Source organism: Anser cygnoides, chromosome 28 (genome assembly GCF_040182565.1).
Source record: "Anser cygnoides isolate HZ-2024a breed goose chromosome 28, Taihu_goose_T2T_genome, whole genome shotgun sequence".
NCBI lineage: Eukaryota > Metazoa > Chordata > Aves > Anseriformes > Anatidae > Anser > Anser cygnoides.
The window spans coordinates 734,351-762,119 of record NC_089900.1 but is presented as its reverse complement, the minus strand read 5'-3'; the positions used below and the strand labels follow the sequence as shown (position 1 = coordinate 762,119).

At 62.3% G+C, this 27,769-nt stretch overlaps 1 protein-coding gene across 1 annotated transcript; it reads right to left on the bottom strand.

The window, feature by feature from the left end:
• Positions 1-56: 56 nt before the first annotated feature.
• Positions 57-27,769, bottom strand: ITGAX (integrin subunit alpha X). The gene is given in 30 exon segments (XM_066984244.1): positions 57-140; positions 520-562; positions 564-678; positions 2,588-2,762; positions 2,870-2,947; positions 3,975-4,080; positions 5,093-5,260; positions 5,731-5,808; positions 5,900-5,979; positions 6,082-6,189; positions 7,980-8,121; positions 8,218-8,291; positions 8,951-9,082; positions 10,172-10,329; positions 11,718-11,885; positions 11,976-12,105; positions 13,480-13,686; positions 16,361-16,501; positions 16,582-16,733; positions 17,739-17,868; positions 17,954-18,027; positions 18,106-18,256; positions 19,181-19,334; positions 19,434-19,579; positions 20,409-20,539; positions 20,630-20,744; positions 22,785-22,849; positions 22,938-23,026; positions 24,231-24,348; positions 27,582-27,769. Coding segments are annotated over 30 exon segments (3,549 nt in total). The 5' UTR covers positions 27,619-27,769.

The following is a 27,769-nucleotide window of genomic DNA, read 5'->3' as shown; positions in this document are numbered from 1 at the left end:
CCCATAGCAGCCCCCATCTGCCCCCCATCCGCCCCACATCTGCCCCCCATCCCCCCTCATCCCTGGGGCTCCGCGGGGGTCCCGGGGGGTCCCGCCGCCCCCTGCAGCAGCTCCTGGTAGCGGCGCCTGAAGAACCCCAGCTGGGGGGGGGGGGAGAGGGCGTGGTCAGACCGAGGGGGCGTGGTCAAAGGGGGCGTGGTCAGACCGAGGGGGCGTGGTCAAAGGGGGCGTGGTCAGACCGAGGGGCGTGGTCAAAGGGGCGTGGTCAGACCGAGGGGCGTGGTCGGCGTGGTCAAAGGGGGCGTGGTCAGACCAAGGGGCGTGGTCAAAGGGGCGTGGTCAGACCAAGGGGGCGTGGTCAAAGGGAGCGTGGTCAGACCAAGGGGGCGTGGTCAAAGGGAGCGTGGTCAAAGGGGGCGTGGTCAGACCGAGGGGCGTGGCCGGCGTGGCCAGGAAGGGGCGTGGCCACCCAGGCCCCCGCCCCCGGTGGGCGTGTCCCGGCGAGGCCCCGCCCCTCACCTGCCGCAGCCCCAGCGCCAGCAGCGCCAGCAGCAGCAGCCCCCGCGCTGCCCCCCAGCACCAGGGGCAGGGGCCGGGGGGGGGCCCGGCGCTCCAGCTCCGTCCGCACCTGCCCCACGGGGACCCACACGTGGGGGGCGGCCCCCATAGCGACCCCCGCTTATGGGGGCGGCCCCATAGGGACACATATGGGGCGGCCCCATAGGGACCCACACTTGGGGGTGGCCCCATAGATCCGCAGTTATGGGGGGGCCCCATGGGGACACATATGGGGGGCGGCCCCATAGATCTGCACTTGGGGGGCAGCCCCATAGGGACCCACGCGGGGGGCGGCCCCATAGGGACCCCCAGGGCCAGACACGGCAGGGCCAGACCCCACTGCTCCCACCCCCCCAGCCCCACAGATTTGGGACCCCCTCCCCATCACCCCACACATTGGGGTCCCCCCCTCCCCCCATATATTTGGGTGTCCCCCCCCCCCCCATATATCAGGGTCCCCCCCTCACCCCACACATTTGGGTCCCCCCTCACCCCCATATATTTCGGTCCCCCCCCTCACCCCACACATTGGGGTCCCCCCCTCCCCCCATATATTGGGGTCCCCCCCTCACCCCATATATTTGGGTCCCCCCCCTCCCCATATATTGGGGTCCCCCCTCCCCATATATTTGGGGTCCCCCCCCCATATATTTGGGTCCCCCCCCTCACCCCATATATTTGGGTCCCCCCTCACCCCATATATTGGGGTCCCCCCCCCATCACCCCATATATTTGGGTCCCCCCCTCACCCCATATATTTGGGTCCCCCCCATCACCCCATATATTTGGGTGTCCCCCCCTCCCCCCAAATATTTGGGTGTCCTCCCCCCCCATATATTGGGGTCCCCCCCCATATATCGGCCCCCCCCCCCCCCCATATGCCCCCCAGCCCCACCTGCAGCCCCCGCGCCCCCCGGCGTTGCGGTAGCGCCGCTCCTCGTAGTGCAGCCGGGCCGAGCTCTGCAGGGCCGCCTGGGCAGCCCCACCTGGGCCGGGGCGGGGGCGGCCGTGGGGCAGGGCCGGGGGGTGCCCCATAGGGGCGGGGGGTGCCCCACGGCCTGCCCCATGGGCTGCCCCATGGCCTGACCCCATAACCCGACCCTATCCAGACCCCGTAACTCCTGCCCCATAGCCTGACCCCATAACTCCTGCCCCATAACTCCTGACCCCATAACTCCTGCCCCATGGCCTGCCCCATAGCCTGACCCCATAACTCCTGCCCCATAGCCTGCCCCCGTGGCCTGACCCCATGGCCTGACCCCATAACCTGGCCCCATGGGCTGACCCCATAACTCCTGCCCCATGGCCTGACCCCCATAACCTCACCCCACAACCCCAATTCCCACCCCACAACCCGACCCCATTGCCCGGCCCCACAACCCCACCCCACAACTCAATCCCACCACCCCACATTCCTGCCCGGCACCCCCACCCCACCCCCCACCCCACACCCCCACCCCACAACCCAGCCCCACACCCCCACCCCATAACCCAGCCCCAGAACTCAACCCCGCAGCCCAACCCCACCCCCACCTCAGAACCGGACCCCATAACCCCACCCCACAACCCCATAACCCCCCACCCCATAACCCTGCCCCACAGCTCCACCCCACATCCCCACCCCACAACCCCACCCCGTAACTCCACCCTACAACCCAGCCCCACACCCCACCCCATAACCCCCACAACCCCATAACCCCATAACCCCCCACCCCATAATTCCACCCGACCCTATAACCCACAACCCCACCCCCCCACCCCATAACCCCACCCCAACCCCCACACCCCCACCCCATAACCTGACCCCCCCACAACCCCACCCCCCAACCCCACCCCATAACCCCACACCCCCACCCCACACCCCCACCCTACAGCCCCATAACCCCATAGCCCCGTAACCCCATAACCCCATAACCCCACCAACCCCATAACCCACCCAACCCCCGTAACCCCATAACCCCATAACACATAACCCCGTAACCCCATAACCCCATAACCCCATAACCCCATAACCCCATAACCCCATAACCCCGTAGCCCCGCCCCCAGGCCCCGCCCCCCAGGCCCCGCCCCCGAGGCCCCGCCCCCTGACCTCCAGCAGCCAATCCAGGGCCAGGCTCCCCCCCAGGCTGAAGGCCAGGCTCTGGGGGGCTCCAGCGCCCCCACCCCGCAGCGCAGCTCCCGGCAGGCGGCCACGGCGCAGTCCTGGGGGGGGGCGGGGTCAGGGGCGGGGCCTCGGGGGGCGGGGACGAGGGGCGGGGCTTCAGGGGGCGTGGCCTGAGGGGGCGTGTCCCGAGGGGGGCGGGGCTCACCACCACCGGGTGCTGGCGCAGGCGGGCGGCGAAGTCGGGGACCCCCGGGTGGTCGGCGACGTGCTGGCACTGCAGGCCCTGGGCGGGGGGGAGGGGACAGTGGGGGGCGTTTGGGGACATTGGGGACATTTGGGGACATTGGGGGACAGTGGGGGGACAGCAGGGGACATTTGGGGACATTTAGAGACATTTGGGGGGACATTTGGGGACGTTTGGGGACGTTTGGGGACATTTGGGGACGTTTGGGGACATTTGGGGACATTGGGGGGACATTTGGGGACAGCGGGGGGACATTTGGGGACGTTTGGGGACATTTGGGGACATTGGGGGATATTTGGGGACATTTGGGGACAGCGGGGAGACATTTGGGGACATTTGGGGACATTTGGGGACATTTGGGGACAGCGGGGAACATTTGGGGACATTTGGGGACATTTGGGGACATTTGGGGACATTTGGGGACATTTGGGGACATTGGGGACATTGAGGGTAATGGGGACAGTGGGGGGACACTTGGGGGTATTGGGGACATTGGGGGACAATGGGGTCAATGGGGACATCGGGGACGTCAGGAGGACAATGGGACAGCGGGGGGACATTTGGGGGACATTTGGGGACATTTGGGGACATTTGGGGACATTTGGGGACAATGGGGACATCGAGGGTAATGGGGACAATGGGGACATTGGGGGATGTTGGGGACAATGGGACATTGGGGGCAAAAGGGGACATCGGGGACATTGGGGGGTCGTTGGGGGATATTGGGGACATTGGGGGACGTTTGGGGTCAATGGGGACATCGGGGACATTGGGGGGCCATGGGGGGACATCGGGGGGACATATAGGGACGGGGGGACACTGGGGGACACGGAGGACAAGGGGACGTGGGGGACATTTGGGGACATTTGGGGACATTTGGGGACATTTGGGGTCGGTGGGGAGATTTGGGGACATTGAGGACATCGGGGGGCGTGGGGGGACATGGGGGGACACAGAGGGACAGGGGGACATTGGGGGGACATTGGGGACATCGGGGGGGATTGGGGACATCGGGGACATGGGGGACAGCGGGGGGCAGTGGGCGTGGCCTGGAGGGGGGCGTTACCTGCGGGGGCTCCGCCTCCAGCCCCGCCCACAGCTGGGCCCCGCCCAGCGCCACGGGCACCAGGAAGGTGACGGCGAGGGGGGCCGCGCCGGCCCAGCACCTGCACCTGGGGGGGGGATGTGGGCGTGGCCCAGGTGGGCGTGGCCTCCCCAGAGGGGGGCGTGGCCGAGGTGGGCGTGGCCTCCCCGGAGGGGGCGTGGCCACGGGGGTGGGGGTGGGGCCCTCACCTCATAGCGGTGGTGCACGGGGGCGCTGCGGGGGCCCCCGGCCGCGTGGAGACGTTGGCGTAGGCGGTGGAGTCCGGGGAGGCTGCGGGGGGGGGGGGGGGGGGGGGGGGACAAGGGACGCGTTGGGGGGGGACATCGGGGTCACGGGGGCGGTGGGGGGGGGGGGGTTGGGGTCATGGGGGGCGGTGGGGGGGTTGGGGTCAAGGGAGGCGTTGGGTGGGTCAATGGGACACGTTGGGGACACGTTGGGGGGCATCTTGGGGACATGGGACACGTTGGGTGGGTTCTTGGGGACATGGGACATGTTGGGGGGGTTTGGGGTCAAAGGACGTTGGGTGGGGTCAATGGGACATGGGATGTGTTGGGGGGTCTTGGGGTCAAAGGACACGTGTCGGGGGGGTCAATGGGACAAGGGACGCGTTGGGTGGCATCTTGGGGACATGGGGCATGTTGGGGGGCACATTGGGGTCAAGGGGCGCGTTGGGGGGGGTCTTGGGGTCAAGGGGCGCATTGGGGGGTCAATGGGTCAAGAGATACGTTGGGTGGGGTCTTGGGGACATGGGACGTGTTGGGTGGGGTCTGGGGTCAAGGGACGCGTTGGGGGGGGGTTGGGGTCAAGGGACGCGTTGGGGGGGACATTGGGGTCAAGGGATGTTGGGTGGGGTTTCGGGACATGGGACATGTTGGGTAGGGTCTTGGGGTCAAAGGACATGTTGAGGGGGTCTTGGGGACAAGGGACGCGTTGGGTGGGGTCTTGGGGTCATGGGACAAGTTGGGGGGGGGTTTTGGGGTCAAGGGACACATTGGGTGGGGTCTTGGGGTCAAGGGGCGCGTTGGGGGGGTCAATGGGACGTGAGATACGTTGGGTGGGGTCTTGGGGTCAAGGGTCACGTTGGGGGGGACATCGGGGTCATGTTGGGGGCATCAGGGTCAAGGGGCGCGTTGGGGACCACGAATCTCTTGGGTGGCATCTTGGGGACTTTGGGCACATTGGGTGGGGTCTTGGGGTCAAGGGATGCATTGGGGGGGTCAATGGGACAAGGGGGCGTTGGGTGGGGTCTTGGGGACATGGGACAAGTTGGGGGGGACATCGGGGTCAAGGAACACATTGGGTGGGGTCTTGGGGTCAAGGGGCGCGTTGGGTGGGTCGATGGGACACGGGCCACGTTGGGTAGGGTCTTGGGGTCAAGGGGCGCGTTGGGGGGTTGGGTGGGGTCTTGGGGACACGGGACAAGTTGAGGGGGACATCGGGGTCAAGGGACACATTGGGGGGGTTGGGGTCAAGGGGTGCGTTGGGTGGGGTCTTGGGGTCAATGGGAGCGTTGGGTGGGGACACATTGGGGGGGTCAATGGGACAAGGGATGTGTGGGGTGGGGTTTTCTTGGGGTCAATGGGGCGCGTTGGGTGGGTCAATGGGACATGGGACACGTGGGGTGGGGTCTTGGGGTCAAGGGTCACGTGGGGGGGGGGGCGCTGGGGCCGAGGCCCCCTGCTGGTGGCCCGGGGACGCCCCGCGGTGGCCCCGCTACCTGGCGAGCACCAGCAGGACGCTGTAGGCCACCGGCACGCGGGCGCGCTCCTCCGGGCCGTCCCCCGCCGCGTTGTCGCTGCGCCGTGACGTCACGTGACGTCGCGTGACCTCGCGTGACGTCACGTGACGTCATCGCCGTCCCCCCCCCCCAAGCCCCGCCCCCTCACCTGCCGGCCTTGGCCACCACCTCCAAGGCGTCCCCCAGCTCGGCGCCGTGGGGCACGTCCAGCGTGACGGCGAACGTCACCTTTTGGGGGGGGGGGGGGGGCTCAGCTTCTCGGCGGCGCCCCCGGAATGGGGAGGGGGGACGCGGGGTGGGGGAGGGGACAGCCGGGGGACCCCCCCTCACCTCGTCGTCGGGGCGCAGGACGGGGGGGTTGACGAGGCAGAGGGTGCTGCGGCGCCCGCCCGCCGCCGGCTCTGAGCTGCAGCGCAGGGACGGCGACCGCCGGCGGGACTGGGGGGGTGGGTGGGTGGGTGAGGGGGGGCTTGGGGGGAGGGGGAGGGGTTTGGGAGGGAGGGGGAGGGGGTTGGGGGGAGGGGGAGGGGAGGGGAGGGGAGGTTGGTGGAGGAGGGAGGGGGTCGGGGTGGTGGGAAGGGGTTGGGGGAAGGGGGTTGGGGGGCTTGGGGTGGGTTTGGGGGGCGTCTGGAGGGGGTTTGGGGGGTCTTGAGAGCATCTGGAGGGGGTTGGGGTGGGTTTGGGGGGTCTTGAGGGGCTTTGGGGGTTCTTGGGGGCACCTGGAGGGGGTTTAGGGGGGTCTTGAGGGCATCTGGAGGGGGTTTGGGGTGGGTTTGGGGGGTCTTGAGGGGATTTGGGTGGGTTTGGGGGGGCACCTGGAGGGAGTTTGGGGGTCCTGAGGGCATCTGGAGGGGGCTTGGGGTGGGTTTGGGGTGGGTTTGGGGGGTCTTGAGGAGGTTTGGGTGGGTTCTTGGGGGCACCTGGAGGGGGTTTGGGGGGGGTCTTGAGGGTATCTGGAAGGGGTTCAGGGGGTCTCGAGGGGGTTCGAGGGGTCTAGAGGCCATCTGGAGAGGGTTGGGGTTGGGTTTGGGGGCATCGGGAGGGGGTTTGGGGGTCTTAAAGGCATCTCGAGGGGGTGTCTGGAGGGGTCCTGAGGGCATCTGGGGGGGGTTTTGGGGGGTCTTGGGGCATCTGGAGGGTCTTTGGGGTGGGTTTGGGGGGTTTTGAGGGGGTTTGATTGGGTTTGGGGGTATCTGGAAGGGATTTGGGGGGACTGGAGGGCATCTGGAGGGTTTGGGGGTTCCTGGGGGTGTCTGGAGAGGGGTTTGGGGAGTCTTGAGGGGGCATCTGGAGGGGGTTGGGGTGAGTTTGGGGGGCATCTGGAGAGGGTTCAGGTGGGTTTCAGGGGTCTTGAGGGGATTTGGGGGGGTTTGGGGGGCCATCTGGAGGGAGTTTGAGGGGTCCTGAGGGCATCTGGAGGGGGTTTGGGGGGTCTTGAGGTGGTTCGGGTGGGTTTGGGGGGCACCTGGAGGGAGTTGCATCTGGAGCGGGTTTGGGGTGGGTTTGGGGGGTCTTGAGGGGGTTCAGGTGGGTTTGGGGGTGTCTGGAAGGGGTTTGGGGGACTGGAGGGTATCGGAAGGGGTTGGGGGGCATCTAGAGGGGGTTGGGGGGGTCTTGAGGGCATCTGGAGGGTTTTTGGGGGTCTCGAGGGGGTTCGAGGGGTCTAGAGGCCATCTGGAGGGGGTTGGGGTTGGGTTTGGGGGCATCGGGAGGGGGTTCAGGGGGGTCTTAAGGGCATCTGGAGGGGGTGTCTGGAGGGGTTCAGAGGGGTCTTGAGGGCATCTGGGGGAAGTTCAGGGGGTCCTGAGGGCATCTGGGGGGGGTTCGGGTGGGTTTGGGGGTTTCTGAGGGGGTTTGATTGGGTCTTGGGGGTATCTGGAAGGGGTTTGGGGGGTCTTGAGGGCATCTGGGGTTCAGGGGGTCCTGAGGGCATCTGTGGGGGATTCAGGGTGGTCCTGAGGGCATCTGGGGGGTTCAGGGGGGTCCTGAGGGCATCTGGGGGGGGTTGGGGTGGGGTTCGGGGGGCACCTGGAGGTATTTTGGGGGGGGGCTCAGGAAGCCCCAGGGCCTCCCGCAGGCCCCGAGGCCTCGCCGACGGCTTTCTGGGGGTCCCGGGAGCCCCTTGGGGGGGGGGTCTCGGGGGGTCTTAGGGGTGTGGGGGGGATGGGGGGGGTCTGGGGGTGGTGGGGGGGGGGCGGATCTGGGGGTGGGGGCCCCCCCGGGGGTACCTGGAGGACCCGGGCCCTGCGGTAGGAGAGGGCCTCGGGGTGCAGCAGGCGGACGCGGGCCCCGTACGAGTCCTCCCCGCGGTTCCCCAGGGTGACGCGGACGTCCACGGCCTCGGCGAGGCCCACCACCACCTCCTCCAGCCTGGGGGGGGGGGCGGGGGTGGGTTTTGGGGTGGGGTGGGGGGGGACACCCGCCGGGGGTCCCCGGGGTGGGGGGTCGGGGGGCGGGGGCCGGTACCCCGAGAAGCCGCAGGAGAGCCGCAGGGCGTCCTGGCAGACGGCGTCGGCCCCGCAGTTCTTCTCGAAGGGCAGCTGGGGGGGACGGGGGGACGGGGGGGACGGGGGGGGACGCGGCCGTTTGTCGCCCCCCCCCCCCAAATCCTCACCCCAAATCCCCCCCCCCAAAATCCCCCTGAAATCCCAACCCCAAATCCCCCAATCCCCACCCAAATCTCCCCCTGAATCCCACCCCAAATCCCCCCCCCAAAATCCCCACCCCAAATCCCCCCGAATCCCTCCCCTAAACCCCCCAACCCCCCCAACCCCAAATCCCCCCGAGTCCTCCCCCCATAATCCCCCCAAATCCCTCCCCAAATCCCACCTCCAGTGCCCCACCCCCCAAATCCCCCCGGTCCCGAGTCCCCCCCCAAAATCTTCACCCCAAATCCGCCCCAAAATCCCCCTGAAATCCCCCCGAGTCCCCCACCCCAAATCCCCCCAAAATCCCCACCCCAAATCCTCACCCCAAAATCCCTCCCCCAAATCCCCCCAAATCCCCCCAATCCCCCCACCCCAAAATCCCCCGAAATCCCCCCCTGAAATCCCTCCCCAAATCCTCCCCCCAACCCCCACCCCAAATCCCCCCAACCCCCTCCCAAAACCCCCCAAAACCCCCAACACCCCCAATCCCCCCAAAAATCCCCAACCCCCCCAGCCCCCCCAACCCCTCCCCCCAAATCCCCCCCCCTCACCGTGCCCACGGTCTCCGTCTCCGAGTCCCGGCTCAGCGCCGGGCGCAGCCCCGCGGCCACCTCCAGGGGGTCCCCGGTGGCCTCGTAGCCCAGGCGCAGCCCCAGGGGGGTCAGCGTGTCCCGAGGGCAGCCCTGCCCCGCGCCCCCGGGGGGGGGGGAGATGGGGGGGGGAGGAGGAGGAAGGAGAGAGGAGGAAGAAGAGGAAGAAGAGGAAGAAGAGGAAGAAGAGGAAGAAGAGGAAGAAGAGGAAGAAGAGGAAGAAGAGGAAGAAGAGGAAGAAGAGGAAGAAGAGGAAGAAGAGAAGGAGGAAATGGAGAAGACGACGACGAAGAAGAAGAGGAAGAAGAAGAAGAAGAGGAAGAAGAGGAAGAAGAAAGGAGAAGGAGTAGAAGAAGAAAAGACAAAGAAGAAGAAATGAAGAAGAAGATGAAGAAGACGAAGATGATGAAGAGGAAGAAGAAGAGGAAGAAGAAGAGGAAGAAGAAGAGGAAGAAGACGAAGATGATGAAGAGGAAGAAGAAGAGGAAGAAGAAGAGGAAGAAGAAGAGGAAGAAAAAGAGGAAGAAAAAGAGGAAGAAAAAGAGGAAGAAGAAGAAGAAAAGAAGAGGAAGAAGAAGAAGAAAAGAAGACGAAGAAGACGAAGAAGACGATGAAGACGAAGAAGACGAAGAAGACGAAGAAAAGGAGACGAAGATGAAGAAGAAGAAGGAGAAGAAGAAAAGATGAAGGGGAAGAAGAAGGGGAAGAGGAAGAAGAAGAGGAAGAAGAAGAGGAAGAAGAAGAAGAAAGGAGAAGGAGGAGAAGAAGAAGAAAAGACAAAGAAGAAGAAATGAAGATGAAGAAGATGAAGAAGACGGAGAAGCAGACGAAGGAGAAGGAGACGGAGACGGAGACGGAGACAGAGACAGAGACAGAGACGGAGAAGAAAGAGAAGAGGAAGAAGAAGAGGAAGAAGAAGAGGAAGAAGAAGAGGAAGAAGAAGAGGAAGAAGAAGAGGAAGAAGAGGAAGAAGATGAAGAAGAAAAGAAGATGAAGAAAAAGAGGAAGAAGATGAAGAAGACGAAGAAGAAGAAGACGAAGAAAAGAAGAGGAAGAGGAAATAAAGAAGAGGCCGATGAGCACCACGACAAAGCCCGTTGAGCCCCCAGGGGACCGACGGCGCCGCAGGAGGCACGGGGGACCCCGCCGCCCCCCCCGTGCCCCCCGCCCCCCCCCACACACACACCGTGAGTCTGATGGAGAAGGCCTGGCAGTGGCGCCCGACGCCCACCCGCAGGGTCCCGTTGAGGCCGGTGGCGCCCCGGGGAAGGCGGCGCGGCGCATGGCCCGCCCGGGGTCCAGGGTGGCCTGGTAGCGCAGGGTGACGGAGAGCTGGGTGCCTGCGGGGGAGGTGACGGGTTGGGGGGTTGGGGGGTGGGGGGAAGGGGTTGGGGGGAAGGGCGTGGGGATGGGGGGGTTATGGGGGGAATGGGAGGGGAGGTTTTGGGGGGTGGGGGGTTGGGGAGGGGGTTGGGGGGCATCTGGAGGGGGTTTGGGGGGTCTTGAGGGCATCTCAAGGGGGTTTGGGGGTGTCTGGAGGGGGTTGGGGGCATCTGGAGGGGGTTTTGGAGGCCCCAAGGACTTCTTGAGGGTTATGGGGGGCATCTAGAAGGGGTTTGGGAGGCCACGTGGATTTTGGGAGAGTTTTGAGAGGCTCTTGGGGGTGGTGAGGACATCTGGAGGGGTTTTGGGAGGCTCTAGGGGGTCTTGAGGACATCTGGAGGGGGTTTAGGAGGCCACATGGGGTTGTGGAGGGGTTGAGGGCATCTGGAGGGGGTTTTGGGAGGCTCTTGGGGGTGGTGAGGACATCTGGAGGGGGTTTAGGAGGCTCTTGGGGGTTTTGGGGGGCATCTAGAAGGGGTTTGGGAGGCCACGTGGATTTCGGGAGGGTTTTGGAGGCATCTGGAGGAGGTTTTGGTAGACCTGGTGGGGTTGTGGAGGGGTTGAGGGCATCTGGAGGGGGTTTAGGAGGGTCCTGAGGGTTTGGGGGGGCACCTAGAAGGGGTTTAGGAGGCCACGTGGCTTTCGGGAGGGTTTTGGAGGCATCTGGAGGGGGTTTAGGAGGCTCTTGGGGGTATTGAGGGCATCTGGAAGGGGTTTAGGAGGCCACATGGGGTTGTGGAGGGGGTTGAGGGCATCAGGAGGGGTTTTGGGAGGCTCTTGGGGGTGTTGAGGACATCTGGAGGGGGTTGGGAGGGTTCTGAGGGTTTGGGGGACATCTAGAAGGGGTTTAGGAGGCCACGTGGATTTCGGGAGAGTTTTGGAGGCATCTGGAGGGGGTTTGGGGAGGCCCCGTGGGGTTGTGGAGGGGTTGAGGGCATCTGGAGGGGGTTGTGGGAGGCTCTTGGGGGTGCTGAGGGCATCTGGAGGGGGTTTAGGAGGCCACGTGGAGATCTGGAGTGTTTTGGGGACATCTGGAGGGGGTTTTGGGAGGCTCTTGGGGGTTTTGGGGGGCATCTAGAAGGGGTTTAGGAGGCCACATGGATTTTGGGAGGGTTTTGAGAGGCTCTTGGGGGTGGTGAGGACATCTGGAGGGGGTTTAGGAGGTTCTTGGGGGGGCATCTAGAAGGGTTTAGGAGGTCACATGGCTTTCGGGAGGGTTTTGGGGCCATCTGGAGGGGGTTTCGGAGGCCCCGTGGGCTCCTGGGCCCCTTAGGGCCACCTGGAGGGGGCCTGGGGTTGCCCGGCCGGACCCCCTGGGGCGCCCAGCTTGGGGGCGGGGTCTCACCGAAGTTGTCGGGGGTCTTCTTGGTGGCCACGAAGCAGACCTCGGCCACGGCCACCTCCTTGCCCTCCTCCTTCTCCTCCTCCTCCTCCCGGCACTCGAAGGCGGTCGTGGGGACCTCCGGGGGCCGGAAAGCCACCTCCACGCGCACCCGGAGCAGCGGCGGGGACCCTGGCGGCGCCGAGCCGTGGGACGTCGGGGTGGGGGGTGGGGGTGGGGGTGGGTGGGGGAGGTCCCCGGGGTGGGGGCGGGGGTCCCACCTGAGCAGCAGGACCTGGCCCTGGGCGCCCACGGCCACGTCCGGCAGCCTGTCCCCCGTCAGGTCCCGGCCGCCGCTCAGCGCCTGCCCGAAGTGGCGCGGCCCGCTGGGGAAGCGGGCGCCCGCGATGCGCTGCGGGGGGTGGGTGGGGGGTGAGGGGACCCCGGCGTCCCGGCGGGGGGGGTCTCCGGCACCCAAAACGTCCCCGGCACCCAAGATGCCTCCGGCACCCAACGTGCCTCCGGGACCTGAGGTTCTCCAGCACCCAACGTTCTCCAGCACCCAAATTACCTCCAGCACCCAAGACGTCTCCAGCACCCGAGGCGTCCCCACCACCCAAGATGTTCCCAGCGCCCAAGGTGTCTCCACCACCCAAGTTCTCTCCAGCACCCAAGGGGTCTCCACCACCCAAGATGTCTCCACCACCCAAATTCCCTCCAGCACCCAAGACTTCCCCACCACCCAAGATGTCTCCCGCACCCAAGGGGTCTCCCGCACCCAAGGGGTCTCCCGCACCAAGGGGTCTCCCGCACCCAAGGGGTCTCCACTACCCAAGGTTCTACACCACCCAAATTCTCTCCAGCATCCAAGATGTCTCCACCACCTAAGATGCCCCCAGCACCCAAGATGCCCCCAGCACCCAAGTTCCCTCCGGCACCCAAGTTCCCTCCGGCACCCAACCCACCTCAACCACCCAAGGTTCCCCACCACCAAGGTATCTCCAGCACCCGAGGTTCTCCACCACCCAAGATGCCTCCACCACCCAAGGCTTCCCCAGCACCCAAGATGTCTCCACCACCCAAGATGTCTCCTGCACCCAAGTTCTCCCCACCACCCAAGTTCTCCCCACCACCCAACCCACCCCCAGCACCCAAGGTTCTCCACCACCCAAGATGCCTCCACCACCCAAGGCACCTCCAGCACCCAAGGCTTCCCCACCACCCAAGATGTCTCCTGCACCCAAGTTCTCCCCACCACTCAACCCACCCCCAGCACCCAACCCACCCCCAGCACCCAAGGGTCCCCACCACCCAAGATGCCTCCAGCACCCAAGGCTTCCCCAGTACCCAAGATGTCTCCACCACCCAAGATGTCTCCAGCACCCAAGTTCTCCCCACCACCCAACCCACCCCCACCACCCAAGATGTCTCCCGCACCCAAGTTCTCTCCAGCACCCAAGCCACCTCCAGCACCCAAGGTTCTCCACCACCCAAGGTGTCTCCACCACCCAAGCCACCTCTAGCACCCAAGACTTCCCCACCACCCAAGTTCTCCCCAGCACCCAAGTTCTCCCCAGCACCCAACCCACCCCCACCACCCAAGGTGTCTCCAGCACCCAAGGGGTCTCCAGCACCCAAGTTCTCCCCAGCACCCAAGTTCTCCCCACCACTCAACCCCCCCCCCAGCACCCAAGTTCTCCCCAGCACCCAAACCACCCCCAGCACCCAAGTTCTCCCCAGCACCCAACCCACCCCCAGAACCCAAGGGTCCCCCCCGGGCCCCCACCTGGCTGTAGTGCGCGGCGACGCCGCCCTCCTCCCCCCGGAAGACGTAGACGGCCCCGCGGTGCTCGTCCTCCATGGGGGCGCCCACGGCCACGTCGTGCCAGCCGTCGCCGTCCACGTCCCCCAGGCGGCTGAGGCTGGCCCCGAAGCGCCCCAGGGGGTGGCCGGGCTGGCCCTGCAGCGTGCGCGGGCAGCGCAGCACCCTGGCCTGCGGGGGGGGGGGGTTAATTAGGGGGGGTTAATTAGGGCTGGGTTAATTAGGGCTGGGTCGGATGGGGCGGGTTGGGTTGCGTTGGGTTGGGGTGGCTGGGTTGGGTTGGGTGGGGTGGGGTCGTGTGGGTTGGGTTGGATTAATTAGGGCTGGGTTAATTAGGGCTGGGTCGGATGGGGCGGGTTGGGTTGGGTTAATTTGGGTTGAGTTGGGTTGGGTTGGGGTGGTTGCGTTGGGTTGGGTGGGTTGGGTGGGGTGGGGTGGGTTGATTGGGGTTGGGTTGGGTGGGGTGGGTTAATTAGGGCTGGGTTAATTAGGGCTGGTTTAATTAGGGCTGGGTTGGATGGGGCGGGTTGGGTTGGGTTAATCTGGGTTGGGTTGGGGTGGTTGGGTTGGGTGGGGTGGGGTAGGGTCGGGTGGGTTTTGTTGGATTAATTAGGGCTGGGTCAATTAGGGCTGGGTTGGATGGGGTGGGTTGGGTTGGGTTAATTTGGGTTGAGTTGGATTGGGTTGGGGTGGTTGGGTTGTTTTGGGTGGGATGGGGTGGGTTAATTAGGGCTGGGTTAATTAGGGCTGGGTTAATTAGGGCTGGGTTGGATGGGGCGGGTTGGGTTGGGTTAATTGGGGTTGAGTTGGGTTGGGTTGGGTTTATTTGGGTTGGGGTGGTTGGGTTGGTTGGGCTGGGTTAATTAGGGCTGGGTTAATTAGGGCTGGGTCGGATGGGACGGGTTGGGTTGGGTGTGTTGGGTTGGGTGGGGTGGGGTGGGGGTGGGGTGGGTTGGTTGGGGTGGGGTCAGGTGGGTTGGGTTGGATTAATTAGGGCTGGGTTAATTAGGGCTGGGTTAATTAGGGCTGGGTCAGATGGGGCGGGTTGGGTTGGGTTAATTGGGGTTGGGTTGGGTTGGGTTGGGGTGGTTGGGTTGGGTTGGGTGGGGTGGGTTGGTTGGGGTGGGGTCAGGTGGGTTGGGTTGGGTTGGATTAATTAGGGCTGGGTTAATTAGGGCTGGGTTGGATGCGGTGGGTTGTGTTGGGTTAATTAGGGCTGGTTTAATTAGGGCTGGGTTGGATGGGGCGGGTTGGGTTGGGTTAATCTGGGTTGGGTTGGGGTGGTTGGGTTGGGTGGGGTGGGGTAGGGTCGGGTGGGTTTTGTTGGATTAATTAGGGCTGGGTTAATTAGGGCTGGGTTAATTAGGGCTGGGTCAATTAGGGCTGGGTTGGATGGGGTGGGTTGGGTTGGGTTAATTTGGGTTGAGTTGGATTGGGTTGGGGTGGTTGGGTTGGGTTGAGTTGGGTGGGATGGGCTGGGTTAATTAGGGCTGGGTTAATTAGGGCTGGGTTAATTAGGGCTGGGTGGGGTTGGGATGGGTTGGAGTGGGTTGGTTGGGGTGGGGTCGGGTGGGTTGGGGTGGGTTAATTTAGGCTGGGTTAATTAGGGCTGGGTTGGATGGAGTGGGTTGGGGTGGGTTAATTAGGGCTGGGTTGGATTGGGTTAATTAGGGCTGGGTTAATTAGGGCTGGGTTGGATGGAGTAGGTTGGATTGGGTTGGGTTGATTTGGGTTGGTTGGGTTGAGTTGAGTTGGGTCGGGTTGGGTGTGTTGGGTTGGGTGGGGTGGGTGTGGGGTGGGGTAGTTGGGGTGGGGTCGGGTTGGGTTGGGTTAATTAGGGCTGGGTCAATTAGGGCTGGGTCAATTAGGGCTGGGTCAATTAGGGCTGGGTCAATTAGGGCTGGGTTAATTAGGGCTGGGTTAATTAGGGCTGGGTTGGATGGGACGGGTTGGGTTGGGTTGGGTTGAGGGGGGGCTGTTGGGTTAATTGGGGTTGGGTCGAGTTGGGTTGGGTGGGGTGGGGGTGGGGTGGGTTGGTTGGGGTTGGGTTGGGTTGGGTTGGGTGGGGTGGGGCAGGTTAATTAGGGCTGGGGTAATTAGGGCTGGGGTAATTAGGGCTGGGTTGGATGGGGCGGGTTGGGTGGGGCTGAGGGTTTTTTGGGGGTTTATTTGGGTTGGGTTGGTCGATTTGGGATTGGGTTTGTTGGGTTTTGTTGGTTGATTTGGGGTTGGGTTGGTCAATTTGGGGTCGATTTGGGTTGATTTGGGGTTGATTTGGGGTCGGGTTGGTGGATTTGGGGTCGGGCTGGTGGATTTGGGGTCGATTTGGGTTGATTTGGGGTTGATTTGGGGTCGGGTTGGTGGATTTGGAGTCGGGTTGGTGGATTTGGGGTCGGGCTGGTGGATTTGGGGTCGATTTGGGTTGATTTGGGGTTGATTTGGGGTCGGGTTGGTGGATTTGGGGTCGGGTTGGTCGATTTGGGGTCGGGTTGGTCGATTTGGGGTTGATTTGGGTTGGGTTGATTTGGGGTCGATTTGGGGTCGGGGTGGTGGATTTGGGGTCGAGTTGGTCGAGTTGGATTTGGGTTGGTGGATTTGGGGTTGGGTTGGGTTGATTTGGGGTCGATTTGGGGTTGATTTGGGGTTGGTTTGATTTGGGGTTGATTTGGGGTTGAGTTGGTGGATTTGGGGTTGGGTTGGTGGATTTGGGGTCGATTTGGGGTTGGGTTGATTTGGGGTTGATTTGGGGTCGGGTTGGTGGATTTGGGGTCGATTTGGGTTGGGTTGATCTGGGGCGGCTTTGGGGCCGCTTTGGGGCCGGGCGGGGCCGTGCCGCGCCCCCTACCTCCGGCGGCAGCCCGCAGACGACCACGCGCCCCCCGCTGCCGTCCCCGTAGAACATGGGGGCCCCCACCAGCAGCGCCTTCGCCGAGCCGTCCCCCCGGGGGGCCAGGGCGCACAGGGACGCCCCGAAGTAGGAGCCCACCTGCGGGCAGCGGGGTCAGCGGGGTGGGGGGGGGGGGTCACCGGGGGTCTCCCCCCCCCCCGAGGCCCCCCCCCCTTTACCTGCTGCCCCACGGCGTCGGCCAGGAGCTCCCAGGTGTCCGTGGGGCCGCGGCGGAGGCCGAAGAGGAGGAGGCGGCCGACGTGGCCGTAGCGGGGGGCCCCCAGCGCCAGCGCCCGGCTGCCCCCCAGGGACAGGGACTCGGCCGCGTAGCCTGGGCACGGCGGGGTCAGGGGGGGCGTCCCATGGGGGGGGGGGTTGGGGCGGTGGCCCCCCCCCAGGGGGTCTCGCGGGGGGATGCCGATGTCCCCAGGGGGGGCTCGCGGGGGGGGCACCGAGGGGCCCGGGGGGTTGGGGGGTGGTGACGAGAACCCCGGGAACGTGAGGCCCCAAGAGCCCTGACGTCCCCCGGGACCCCCGGGGGGACCCCAAAGTCCCCGGCCCCATGTGGGGACCCCCGGGAGGACAGCACCAACCCTAAGGCCCCCGTGGGGACCCCAAAGCCCCCATGGGGAAACCGACACCCCCAAGACCCCCATGGGGACCCCAAAGCCCCCAAGACCCCCATGGGGACCCCAAGACCCCCATGGGGACCCCAACATCCCCAAGACCTCCATGGGGACACCAATGCCCCAAAGACCCCCACGGGGACACCGACGTCCCCAAGCCCCCCCCGGTGACCCCAAGACCCCCCCCCCCCGGTGACCCCCAACACCCCCAAGGCTCCCACGAGGACCCCAAGACCCCCAGGACCCCCACTGGGACACCAACACCCCCAAGACCCCCAATGGGGACACCAAGACCCCCCCCCGGTGACCCCGACACCCCCAAGACACCCAAGACCCCCATGGGGCCACCGACGCCCCCAAGCCCCCCCCTGGTGACCCCAAGACCCCCCCCTCCCCCAGTGACCCCAACGCCCCCAAGACCTGCACGAGGACCGACCCCAAGACCCCCAAGACCCCCATGGTGACACCAAGACCCCCAAGACCCCCATGGGGACACCAAGACCCCCAGTGACCCTGACGCCCCCAAACCCCCCACGGTGACCCTGACACCCCCAAGACCCCCATGGGGACCCCAAAGCCCCCAAGACCCCCATGGGGACACCGACGTCCCCAAGCCCCCCCCGGTGACCCCAAGACCCCCCCCAGTGACCCCGACGCCCCCAAGCCCCCCCCCCCCCATAGGACCCCCCGCCCCCCCCCCCGCCCCTCACCCAGGTAGGCATCGCTCATGTCCCAGGCGCCTCGGGAGGCGTTGACGAAGGTGGGCTTCCCGCCGGGGCCGTAGACGAAGACCCCTCCGGACCAGTCGTAGGCGCCCACCGCTCCCAGTACGGGCCCCTCCTGCACCAGTACGGACCGGGAGGGGACCGGTTGGGGGGGGGAGGGGCGGGGGGCGGGGGGCGCGGGGCGGGCGGGGGACACTCACGGGGGTGAGCAGGGCGCTGAAGCCCTCCTGGGCCATCTCCAGCTGGAAGGAGCTGCCGAGGGCGGACTGGGTGCCTGGGGGGGGGGGGCACCCAAGGGTGACGGTTGGTTTTGGGGTCCCCCCCCCCAACCCCCGAAGCCCCCCCCGGGTACCCTCGATGGCGAAGATCTTCTCCTGCAGCTGGTTCTGGATGCCCTGCAGGGCGTCGAAGTTGTCCACACGGAAGACGTGGTCCTCGGGGGGTGCCGAGGCGATGGCGTGGAGCTCGGCCACGGCGTCGGGCTGCCGGAAGGTGTCGCCCACCTGCGGGCGGGGGTGGGGTGGGGGTGGGGGTGGGGTTGGGGGGGGTGAGGGGGGTGGGGGGGGAGAGGTTTGGGGGTGGGGGGGGCGGAGGGAGATGGTTTGGGGTGGGGGGGTGGGGGGGGTTTGGAGGTGGGTTAGAAGTTTTGAGGTGGGTGGAGGGAGGGGCGGGTGGGTGGGGACGTTCTGGAGGCGTTCTAGAACATCTGGGAGTGGTTGGGTGGGTGGATGGAGAGGTTTTGGGATGGATGGGGATGTTCTGGAGGTGTTCTAGAACATCTGGAAGTGGTTGGGTGGATGGATGGAGAGGTTTTGGGATGGGTGGGGATGTTCTAGAACATCTGGGAGAGGTTGGATGGATGGATGGAGATGTTCTGGAGATGTTCTAGAACATCTGGGAGCAGCTGGGTGGATGGATGGAGATGTTTTGGGATGGGTGGGGATGTTCTGGAGGTGTTCTAGAACATCTGGGAGTGGTTGGGTGGATGGATGGAGATGTTCTGGAGGTGTCTGAGGACATCTGGGAGTGGTTGGGTGGGTGGGTGAGGTGTTTTGGGATGGGTGGGGATGTTCTGGAGGTGTTCTAGAACATCTGGGAGAGGTTGGATGGATGGTTGGAGACGTTTTGGAGACGTTCTAGAACATCTGGGAGTGGTTGGGTGGACGGGTGAGATGTTTTGGGATGGGTGGAGATGTTCTGGAGGTGTTCTAGAACATCTGAAAATGGTTGGATGGATAGATGGAGCTGTTTTGGGGTGGATGGAGATGTTCTAGAACATCTGGGAGTGGTTGGATGGACGGATGGAGCTGTTTGGGGACAGGCGGAGATGTTCTGGAGATGTTCTAGAACGCCCGGGACTGGTTGGGTGGCTGGACGGAGACGTTCCGGGACGGACGCCGGTGGCTTTGGTCAGCCAGGCCCCTCACCCCGATGGCGTAGCGCGTCACCCCCATGCTGTTGGCCAACGGGATGACGTCCTCGTAGGTCAGCCGGTCCCGGAACTTCTTCCCGTCCGTGACGACGATGAGGACCTTGCTGGCGTCTTCTCGCCCCCCTTTGCCGGGCCGAAACGTCTCCGTCCTGCACCAGGAGACGGAGGACGCCAGGGTGAGGGACCCCGGGGTGGGGGAGGGGGGGGGGTTTGGACCTTCGCGGCTGGGACAGAGCCGCGGGACTCACAGAACTTTCTGGATGGCCGAGGCGGTGAAGGTGAAGCCTCGGAGCTGCTGGACCTTCCTCACCAGACGGATGGGGTCCGGGGACCTCCGGAAGGTCTCGAAGTTGAAGTGCTCCACGATCTTGTCGGAGAACTGGGTGAGGGCAAACTGCAAGGGGAGGACAACCAGAAGAAGGCCCCCAGCGCGTCACCCCAGCGTGAGGAACCATGGGAGAACCCAACCAGAAGACCCCATCGTGAGGAACCATGGGAGAACCCAACCAGAAGACCCCATCGTGAGGAACCATGGGAGAAGACAACCAGAAGAAGACCCCAATGCATCACAAGGAACCATGGGAGAACCCAACCAGAAGACCCCAACGTGACCACCCCAACATGAGGAACCATGGGAGAACCCAACCAGAAGACCCCATCGTGAGGAACCATGGGAGAAGACAACCAGAAGAAGACCCCAACGTGTCACCCCAACGTGAGGAAGCATGGGAGAACCCAACCAGAAGACCCCCATCAAGAGGAACCATGGGAGAACCCAACCAGAAGACCCCATTTTGAGGAGCTATGGGAGAAGACAACCAGAAGAAGACCCCAATGTGAGGAACCATCACCCCATCACGAGGAACCATGGGAGAACCCAACCAGAAGACCCCCATGGTGAAGAACCATGGGAGAACACCACCAGAAGGTCCCATTGTGTGGAACCATGGGAGAAGACAACCAGAAGACCCCATCGTGAGGAACCATGGGAGAAGACAAACAGAAGAAGACCCCAAAGCATCACCCCAACGTGAGGAACCATGGGAGAACCCAACCAGAAGACCCCATCGTAAGGAACCATGGGAGAACACCACCAGAAGAAGAACCCCCACCACCTCACCCCGTCACGAAGACCCCCCCACGCGACGCCAAGAGGAGCAGAAGAACCCCGGGAGGACACGGCGGGGACGAAGAACCTGAAGGGCCACCCGGGCGGGCGGTACCTGCGTGTCCATGCCCTGGAACCTCTTCATCACCTCGGCAATGAAGGTCTTCATCGTCTGGAACTCCCAGTCGCCGATGCTCCCCGAGCCATCGATGAGGAGCGCCACGTCTGAAGAACGTTTGGGGCACCCTGGAGGGACCACAGCGATGTCCCCGTGGCCAACGGGGACGTCCCCGACGCGTCCCACCCTCGGTGTCCCCCCCCACCCCCACCCCGTACCTGGTTGGGAGGCCGGGAGGCGTTGGAGCTGCTGGAGGTTGGCGTCGAGGAGGACGCAGAAGCCGTTGAGGTGGAGGTTCTCCCCGCAGGCTTGGGGCACCGTGGGGCCGCACGCCTGGGGTCGGGGGGGCAGGGAGACCCCGAAAATCAGCGGGGAGGCCCCGAAAATCAGCAGGGAGACCCCAAAAACCAGCAGGGAGATGCCAGAAATCAACAGGGAGACCCAAAAATCAGCGGGGAGACCCCAAAAGTCATTGGGGAGACCCCAAAAATCAGTGGGGAGACCCCAACAATCAGCAGGGAGACACCAGAAATCAACAGGGGGACCCCGAAAATCATCGGGGAGACCCAAAAATCAGCGGGGAGATCCCAGAAATCAGCGGGGAGACCCCAAAAATCAGTGGGGAGACCCCAAAAATCAGTGGGGAGATCCCAGAAATCAGTGGGGAGATCCCAGAAATCAGTGGGGAGACCCCAAAAATCAGTGGGGAGATCCCAGAAATCAGCAGGGAGACCCAAAAATCAGCGGGGAGATCCCAGAAATCAGCGAGGAGACCCCGAAAATCAGTGAGGAGACCCCAAAAATCAGTGGGGAGACCCCAAAAATCAGTGGGGAGATCCCAGAAATCAGCAGGGAGGCCCAAAAATCAGCGGGGAGATCCCAGAAATCAGTGGGGAGACCCCAAAAATCAGTGGGGAGATCCCAAAAATCAGCAGGGAGACCCAAAAATCAGTGGGGAGACCCCAAAAATCAGCGGGGAGACACCAGAAATCAACAGGGAGACCCAAAAATCAGTGGGGAGATGCCAAAATCAGTGGGGAGACCCCAGAAACCAGCGGGGAGACCCCAAAACCAGCGGGGAGACCCCAAAAATCAGCAGGAAGACGCCAGAAATGAACAGGGAGACCCCAAAACTCAGCGGGGAAACCCCCAAAATCAGCGGGGAGATCCCAGAAATCAGCGGGGAGACCCCAACAATCAGCAGGGAGACACCAGAAATCAACAGGGGGACCCCGAAAATCAGCGGGGAGACCCAAAAATCAGCAGGGAGATCCCAGAAATCAGCGGGGAGACCCAAAAATCAGTGGGGAGACCCCAAAAATCAGTGGGGAGACCCAAAAAATCAGCAGGAAGATGCCAGAAATGAACAGGGAGACCCCAAAATCAGCAGGGAGACACCAGAAATCAACAGGGAGACCCCGAAAATCAGCGGGGAGACCCCAAAAATCAATGGGGAGACCCTGAAAAACAGTGGGGAGACCCAAAAACCAGCAGGGAGACCCCAAAAAACAGCGGGGAGACCCAAAAATCATCGGGGAGACCCCAAAAATCAGCAGGAAGATGCCAGAAATCAACAGGGAGACACAAAAATCAGCAGGGAGACCCCAAAAACCAGTGGGGAGACCCCAAAAATCAAATGGGGTGAAAAACTCTTGATATCACCCAGATGGACCAATTTGGGGTGAAAAACATTTGATATCACCCCAAAGAGACCAATTTTGGGTGAAATCTCCTTAATATTACCAGAAATGGACCAATTTGGGGTGAAACCTCCTTATACCGCCCTAAATCGATCAATTTTGTGTGAAAAAAACCCTTGATATCACCTCAGAAGGACAAATTTGGGGTGGAATCCCCTTGATATCACCAGAAATGGACCAAGTTTGGGTAAAATCTCCTCGATATCATCCCAGATGGACCCATTTTGGGTGAAAACCCCTTGATATCACCAGAAATAGACCGATTTGGGGTGAAAAGCCCTTGATATAACCCCAGAAGAACAAATTTGGGGTGAAATTTCCTTGATAGCATCCCGGATGGACCAATTTTGGGTGAAATCTCCTTGATATCACCCCAATGAACAAATTTGGGGTGAAATCACCTTGATATCACCATAAAAGGACCAAGTTTGGGTGAAATCTCCATGATATCACCCTATGTGGACCTATTTTGGGTGAAAAACCCTTGATACCACCCCAAACAGACCAACTTCGGGTGAAAAACCCTTTGGTATCACCCCAAATGGACCGATTTGGGGTGAAATCTTCTTGATACCACCCCAAATGAACCCATTTTGGGTGAAAAACCCTCGATATCGCCCCGAACAGCCCAATTTGGGGTGAAATCCCCCCGCCACCCCCCTCCGACACTCACCAGGACCCCGTCGTCCCCCGCGGCCACCGTCAACCCCATGGACGAGTTGACCGCCTTCGGCGACCCTACAGAGACGCGGGGTGAGACCCTCGGGGACCCAAAATGTCCATTTTTGGGGTCGGGGTTGGGGGGGGGACAACCGGGGGTCCTCACCGGTGACGTCCACCTCCTGGCAGCTCCCGGAGCGGGGCCGGCACCGGAAAATCGTCCCCGACCTCTGCAGCGGGGCGCCCACCAGGATCCTGCGGGGCGGGGGATTTTTGGGGTGAAAACAGAGGATTTTAGGGGTGAAAAAAAGAGCATTTGGGGGTAAAAAAAAAAGCGGATTTGGAAGTGAAAAAAAAAAAAGGATTTGAGAGTGAAAAAAAGAAGAATTGGGGGTGAAAAAAGGATTTTGGGGTGAAAAAAGAGGATTTTGGAGTGAAAAAAAGAGGATTTGGGGGTGAAAAAAGGATTTTGGGGTGAAAAAAGAGGATTTTGGAGTGAAAAAAAGAGGATTTGGGGGTGAAAAAAGGATTTTGGGGTGAAAAAAGAGGATTTGGTGGTGAAAAAGGAGGATATGGGGGGTAAAAAAATGATTTGGGGGTGAAAAAGGAGGCTTTGGGGGTGAAAAAAGAGGATTTGGGGGTGAAAAAAGAGGATTAGGGGGGTGAAAAAAAGAGGATTTTGGGGGTGAAAAAAAGGATTTGAGGGTGAAAAAAGAGGATTTGGGGCTGAAAAAAGGATTTGGGGGTGAAAAAAAGAGGATTTTGGAGATAAAAAAAGAGGATTTGGGGGTGAAAAACAAAGAGGATTTGGGGGTGAAAAACAAAGAGGATTTGGGGGTGAAAAACAAAGAGGATTTGGGGGTGAAAAAGGAGAATTAAGGGGTGAAAAAGGAGGATTTTGCGGTGAAAAAAAGAGGATTTGGGGTGAAAAAAGAGGATTTGGAGGTGAAAAAAAGAGGATTTTGGGGAAAAAAAGAGAATTTGGGGGATGAAAAAAACAGGATTTGGGGGTGAAAAAAAGAGTATTTGGGGGTGAAAAAAAGAGGATTGGGGTGAAAAAAAGAGGATTTGGGGGTGAAAAAAAAGAGGATTTGGGGGTGAAAAAAAGAAGATTTTGGGGTAAAAAAAAGAGGATTTTGGGGTGAAAAAGAATGATTTGGGGGTGACAAAAGAGGATTTGGGGTGAAAAAAGAGGATTTGGGGATAAAAAAAAGAGGATTTTGGGGTGAAAAAAGAGGATTTGGGAGTGAAAAAGGAGGATTTGGGGGTGAAAAGAAGAGGATTTGGGGGTGAAAAAGGAGGATTTGGGGGTGAAAAGAAGAGAATTTGGGGGTGAAAAAGGAGGATTTGGGGCTGAAAAAAGAGGATTTTGGGGGTGGAAAAAAGAGGATTTTGGGGTGAAAAAAAGAGGATTTGGGGGTCTACCATGGGGTCCTTCGTCCCCAACCCCGGTGCTCACCCGCCGTCATCGGTGGTGCCGAACTGGGCCACGCTGTGCCCGAAGGCCCCCGCGGCGTCCCCGCGGAAGACGGTCACCGTGTCCTCGTCCACGCCGGGGCCGTGGCAGGAGGAGAGCGCTGGGGGGGGACATTGGGGACACGGAGCTCCTGGGGCCACCCCATGTCCCCTATAGGACCCCCACGGCCTGGTCCCGCTCCATGGCCCCTATAGGACCTAGTGCCACCCCATGTCCCCTGTAGGACCCCTACATCCTGGTCCCACCCCATGGCCCCTGTAGGACCTAGTGCCACCCCATGTCCCCTATAGGACCTAGTGCCGCCCCATGTCCCCTGTAGGACCTAGTGCCGCCCCACGTCCCCTATAGGACCCCCAAGTCCTGGTCCCACCCCATGGCCCCTATAGGACCTAGTGCCACCCCATGGCCCCTATAGGACCTCCACGTCCTGGTCCCACCCCATGGCCCCTATAGCACCTAGTGACACCCCATGACCCCTATAGGACCTCCACGTCCTGGTCCCACTCCATGGCCCCTATAGGACCTAGTGCCACCCCACATCCCCTATAAGACCCCCAAGTCCTGGTCCCACCCCATGGCCCCTATAGGACCTAGTGCCACCCCACATCCCCTATAAGACCCCCAAGTCCTGGTCCCACCCCATGGCCCCTATAGGACCTACTCCCACCCCACGTCCCCTATAGGACCTCCAAGTCCTGGTCCCACCCCATGGCCCCCATAGGACCTAGTGCCACCCCACGTCCCCTATAGGACCCCCAAGTCCTGGTCCCACCCCATGGCCCCTATAGGACATAGAGACACACCATGTCCCCTATAGGACCTCCAAGTCCTGGTCCCACCCCACGTCCCCTATAGGACCTAGTGCCACCCCACGTCCCCTATAGGACTCCCAAGTCCTGGTCCCACCCCATGGCCCCTATAGGACCTACTGCCACCCCATGACCCCTATAGGACCTCCAAGTCCTGGTCCCACTCCATGTCCCTTGTAGGACCTAGTGCCACCCCACATCCCCTATAGGACCCCCAAGTCCTGGTCTCACCCCATGGCTCCTATAAGACCTAGTGCCACCCCACGTCCCCTATAGGACCTAGTGCCGCCCCACGTCCCCTATAGGACCTCCAAGTCCTGGTCCCACCCCATGGCCCCTATAGGACTTAGTGCCGCCCCACGTCCCCTATAGGACCCCCAAGTCCTGGTCCCACCCCATGTCCCTTATAGGACCTAGTGCCACCCTATGTCCCCTATAGGGACACGGAACTCCCAGAGCCACCCCACGTCCCCCATAGGACCTAGACTTACCCCACGTCCCCTATAGCACCCAGACCCACCCCACATCCCCTATAGGACCCCCAGATCCCAGTCCCACCCCACATCCCCCATAGGACACAGAGCTTCCAGTGCCACCCCACATCCCCTATAGGGACACAGAGCTCTGGCGCCACCCTATGTCCCCTATAGGGACACAGAGCTCCTGGTGCTACTCCCATGGGGTGACAGAGCTTCCAGTGCCACCTCCCGTCCCCTATAGGACCCCCAAGTCCCAGAGCCACCCCACATCCCCTATAGGACCTCCAGGTACAGGTGCAACCCCATGTCCCCTGTAAGACCCAGAGCCACCCCAAATCCCTTATAGGGCCCCAGTGCTACCCCATGTCCCCTATAGGACCCTGAGCTCCCATTGTCACCCCACATCCCCTATAGGACCCAGAGCCACCCCACCTCCCCTATAGGGACCTAGAGCTCCTGGTGCCACACCACATCCCCTATAGGGACACAGAGTTCCCGGTGCCACCCCCCATCCCCCATAGGACCCAGAGCCACACCACATCCTCTATAGTGACTCGGAGCTCACGGCACCATCCCACATCCCTTATAGGACCCAGAGCCACCCCACGTCCCCTGTAGGGTCACAAAGCTCCTGACACCACCCAACACCCCCTATAGGACCCAGCGCCACCCCATGTCCCCTATAAGGACCCGGTGCAATCCCATGTCCCCTATAGGACCCAGAGCTCCTGGTGCAACCTCTCATCCCCTATAGGGACTCAGAGCCACCCCATGTCCCCTATAGGGTCACAAAGCTCCCAGTGCCACCCCATATCCCCTATAGGACACGGTGCCACCCCACATCCCCTATAGGGATCCAGAGCTCCTGGTGCCACCCCACATCCCCCGTAAGACCCAGAGCCACCCCATGTCCCCTGTAGGACCCGGCCCCACCCCAAATCCCCTAAAGGAATCCAGAGCTGCCGGTGCCACCCCACATCCCCTATAGGACCCAGAGCCACCCCACATCCCTTATAGGGACACAGAGATCTCAGTGCCACCCCACGTCCCATATAAGACCTGGTGCCACCCCAAATCCCCTATAGGACCTGGCACCACCCCATGTTCCCTATAGGGACCCAGAGCCACCCCACATCCCCTATAGGACCCAGAGTGACCCCACATCCCTTATAGGGACACAGAGATCCCAGCGCCACCCCATGTCCCCTGCAGGACCTGGTGCCACCCCAAATCCCCTATAGGACCCAGAGACACCCCAAATCCCCTATAGGACCTGGCACCACCCCATGTTCCCTATGGGAACCAGAGCCACCCCAAATCCCCTATAGGACCCAGAGACATCCCAAATCCCCTACAGGACCCAAAGCCACCCCAAATCCCCTACAGGACCTGGTGCCACCCCAAATCCCCTATAAGACCTGGCACTACCCCATGTTCCCTATAGGGACCTAGAGCCACCCCACATCCCCTATAGGACCCAGAGCTACCCCACGTCCCCTATAGGACCCAGAGCCACCCCACATCCCTTATAGGGACACAGAGATCTCAGTGCCACCCCACGTCTCATATAAGACCTGGTGCCACCCCAAATCCGCTATAGGACCTAGCACCACCCCAAGTTCCCTATAGGGACCCAGAGCCACCCCACGTCCCCTATAGGACCCAGAGCCACCCCAAATCCCCTACAGGACCTGATGCCACCCCAAATCCCCTATAGGACCCAGAGCCACCCCACATCCCTTATAGGGACCCAGAGATCCCAGTGCCACCCCACGTCCCATATAAGACCCAGAGCCACCCCACGTCCCCTATAGGACCCAGAGCCACCCCACGTCCCCTACAGGACCTGGTGCCACCCCAAATCCCCTATAGGACCCAGAGCCACCCCACATCCCTTATAGGGACACAGAGATCCCAGTGCCACCCCACGTCCCATATAAGACCCAGAGCCACCCCAAATCCCCTATAGGACCCGGCACAACCCCAAATCCCCTATAGGACCCGGCGCCACCCCAAATCCCCTATAGGGCCCCGGCGCCACCCACCAGCGGCCAGGCAGAGCAGCAGCGCCCGCGGCCCCATAGTCGCCGCCGGCTCCGTCCCCGAAGCAGAAGTTGGAGGCGGCGGGGAGGGGGGGAAGGGGAAGGAAGGGGTGGGGAAGGATTCGGGGGGAGAAAGGGCGGAAAAGGGTAAAAATAAATAAAAAAAAAATTATAATGAATGAAAGCGCAGA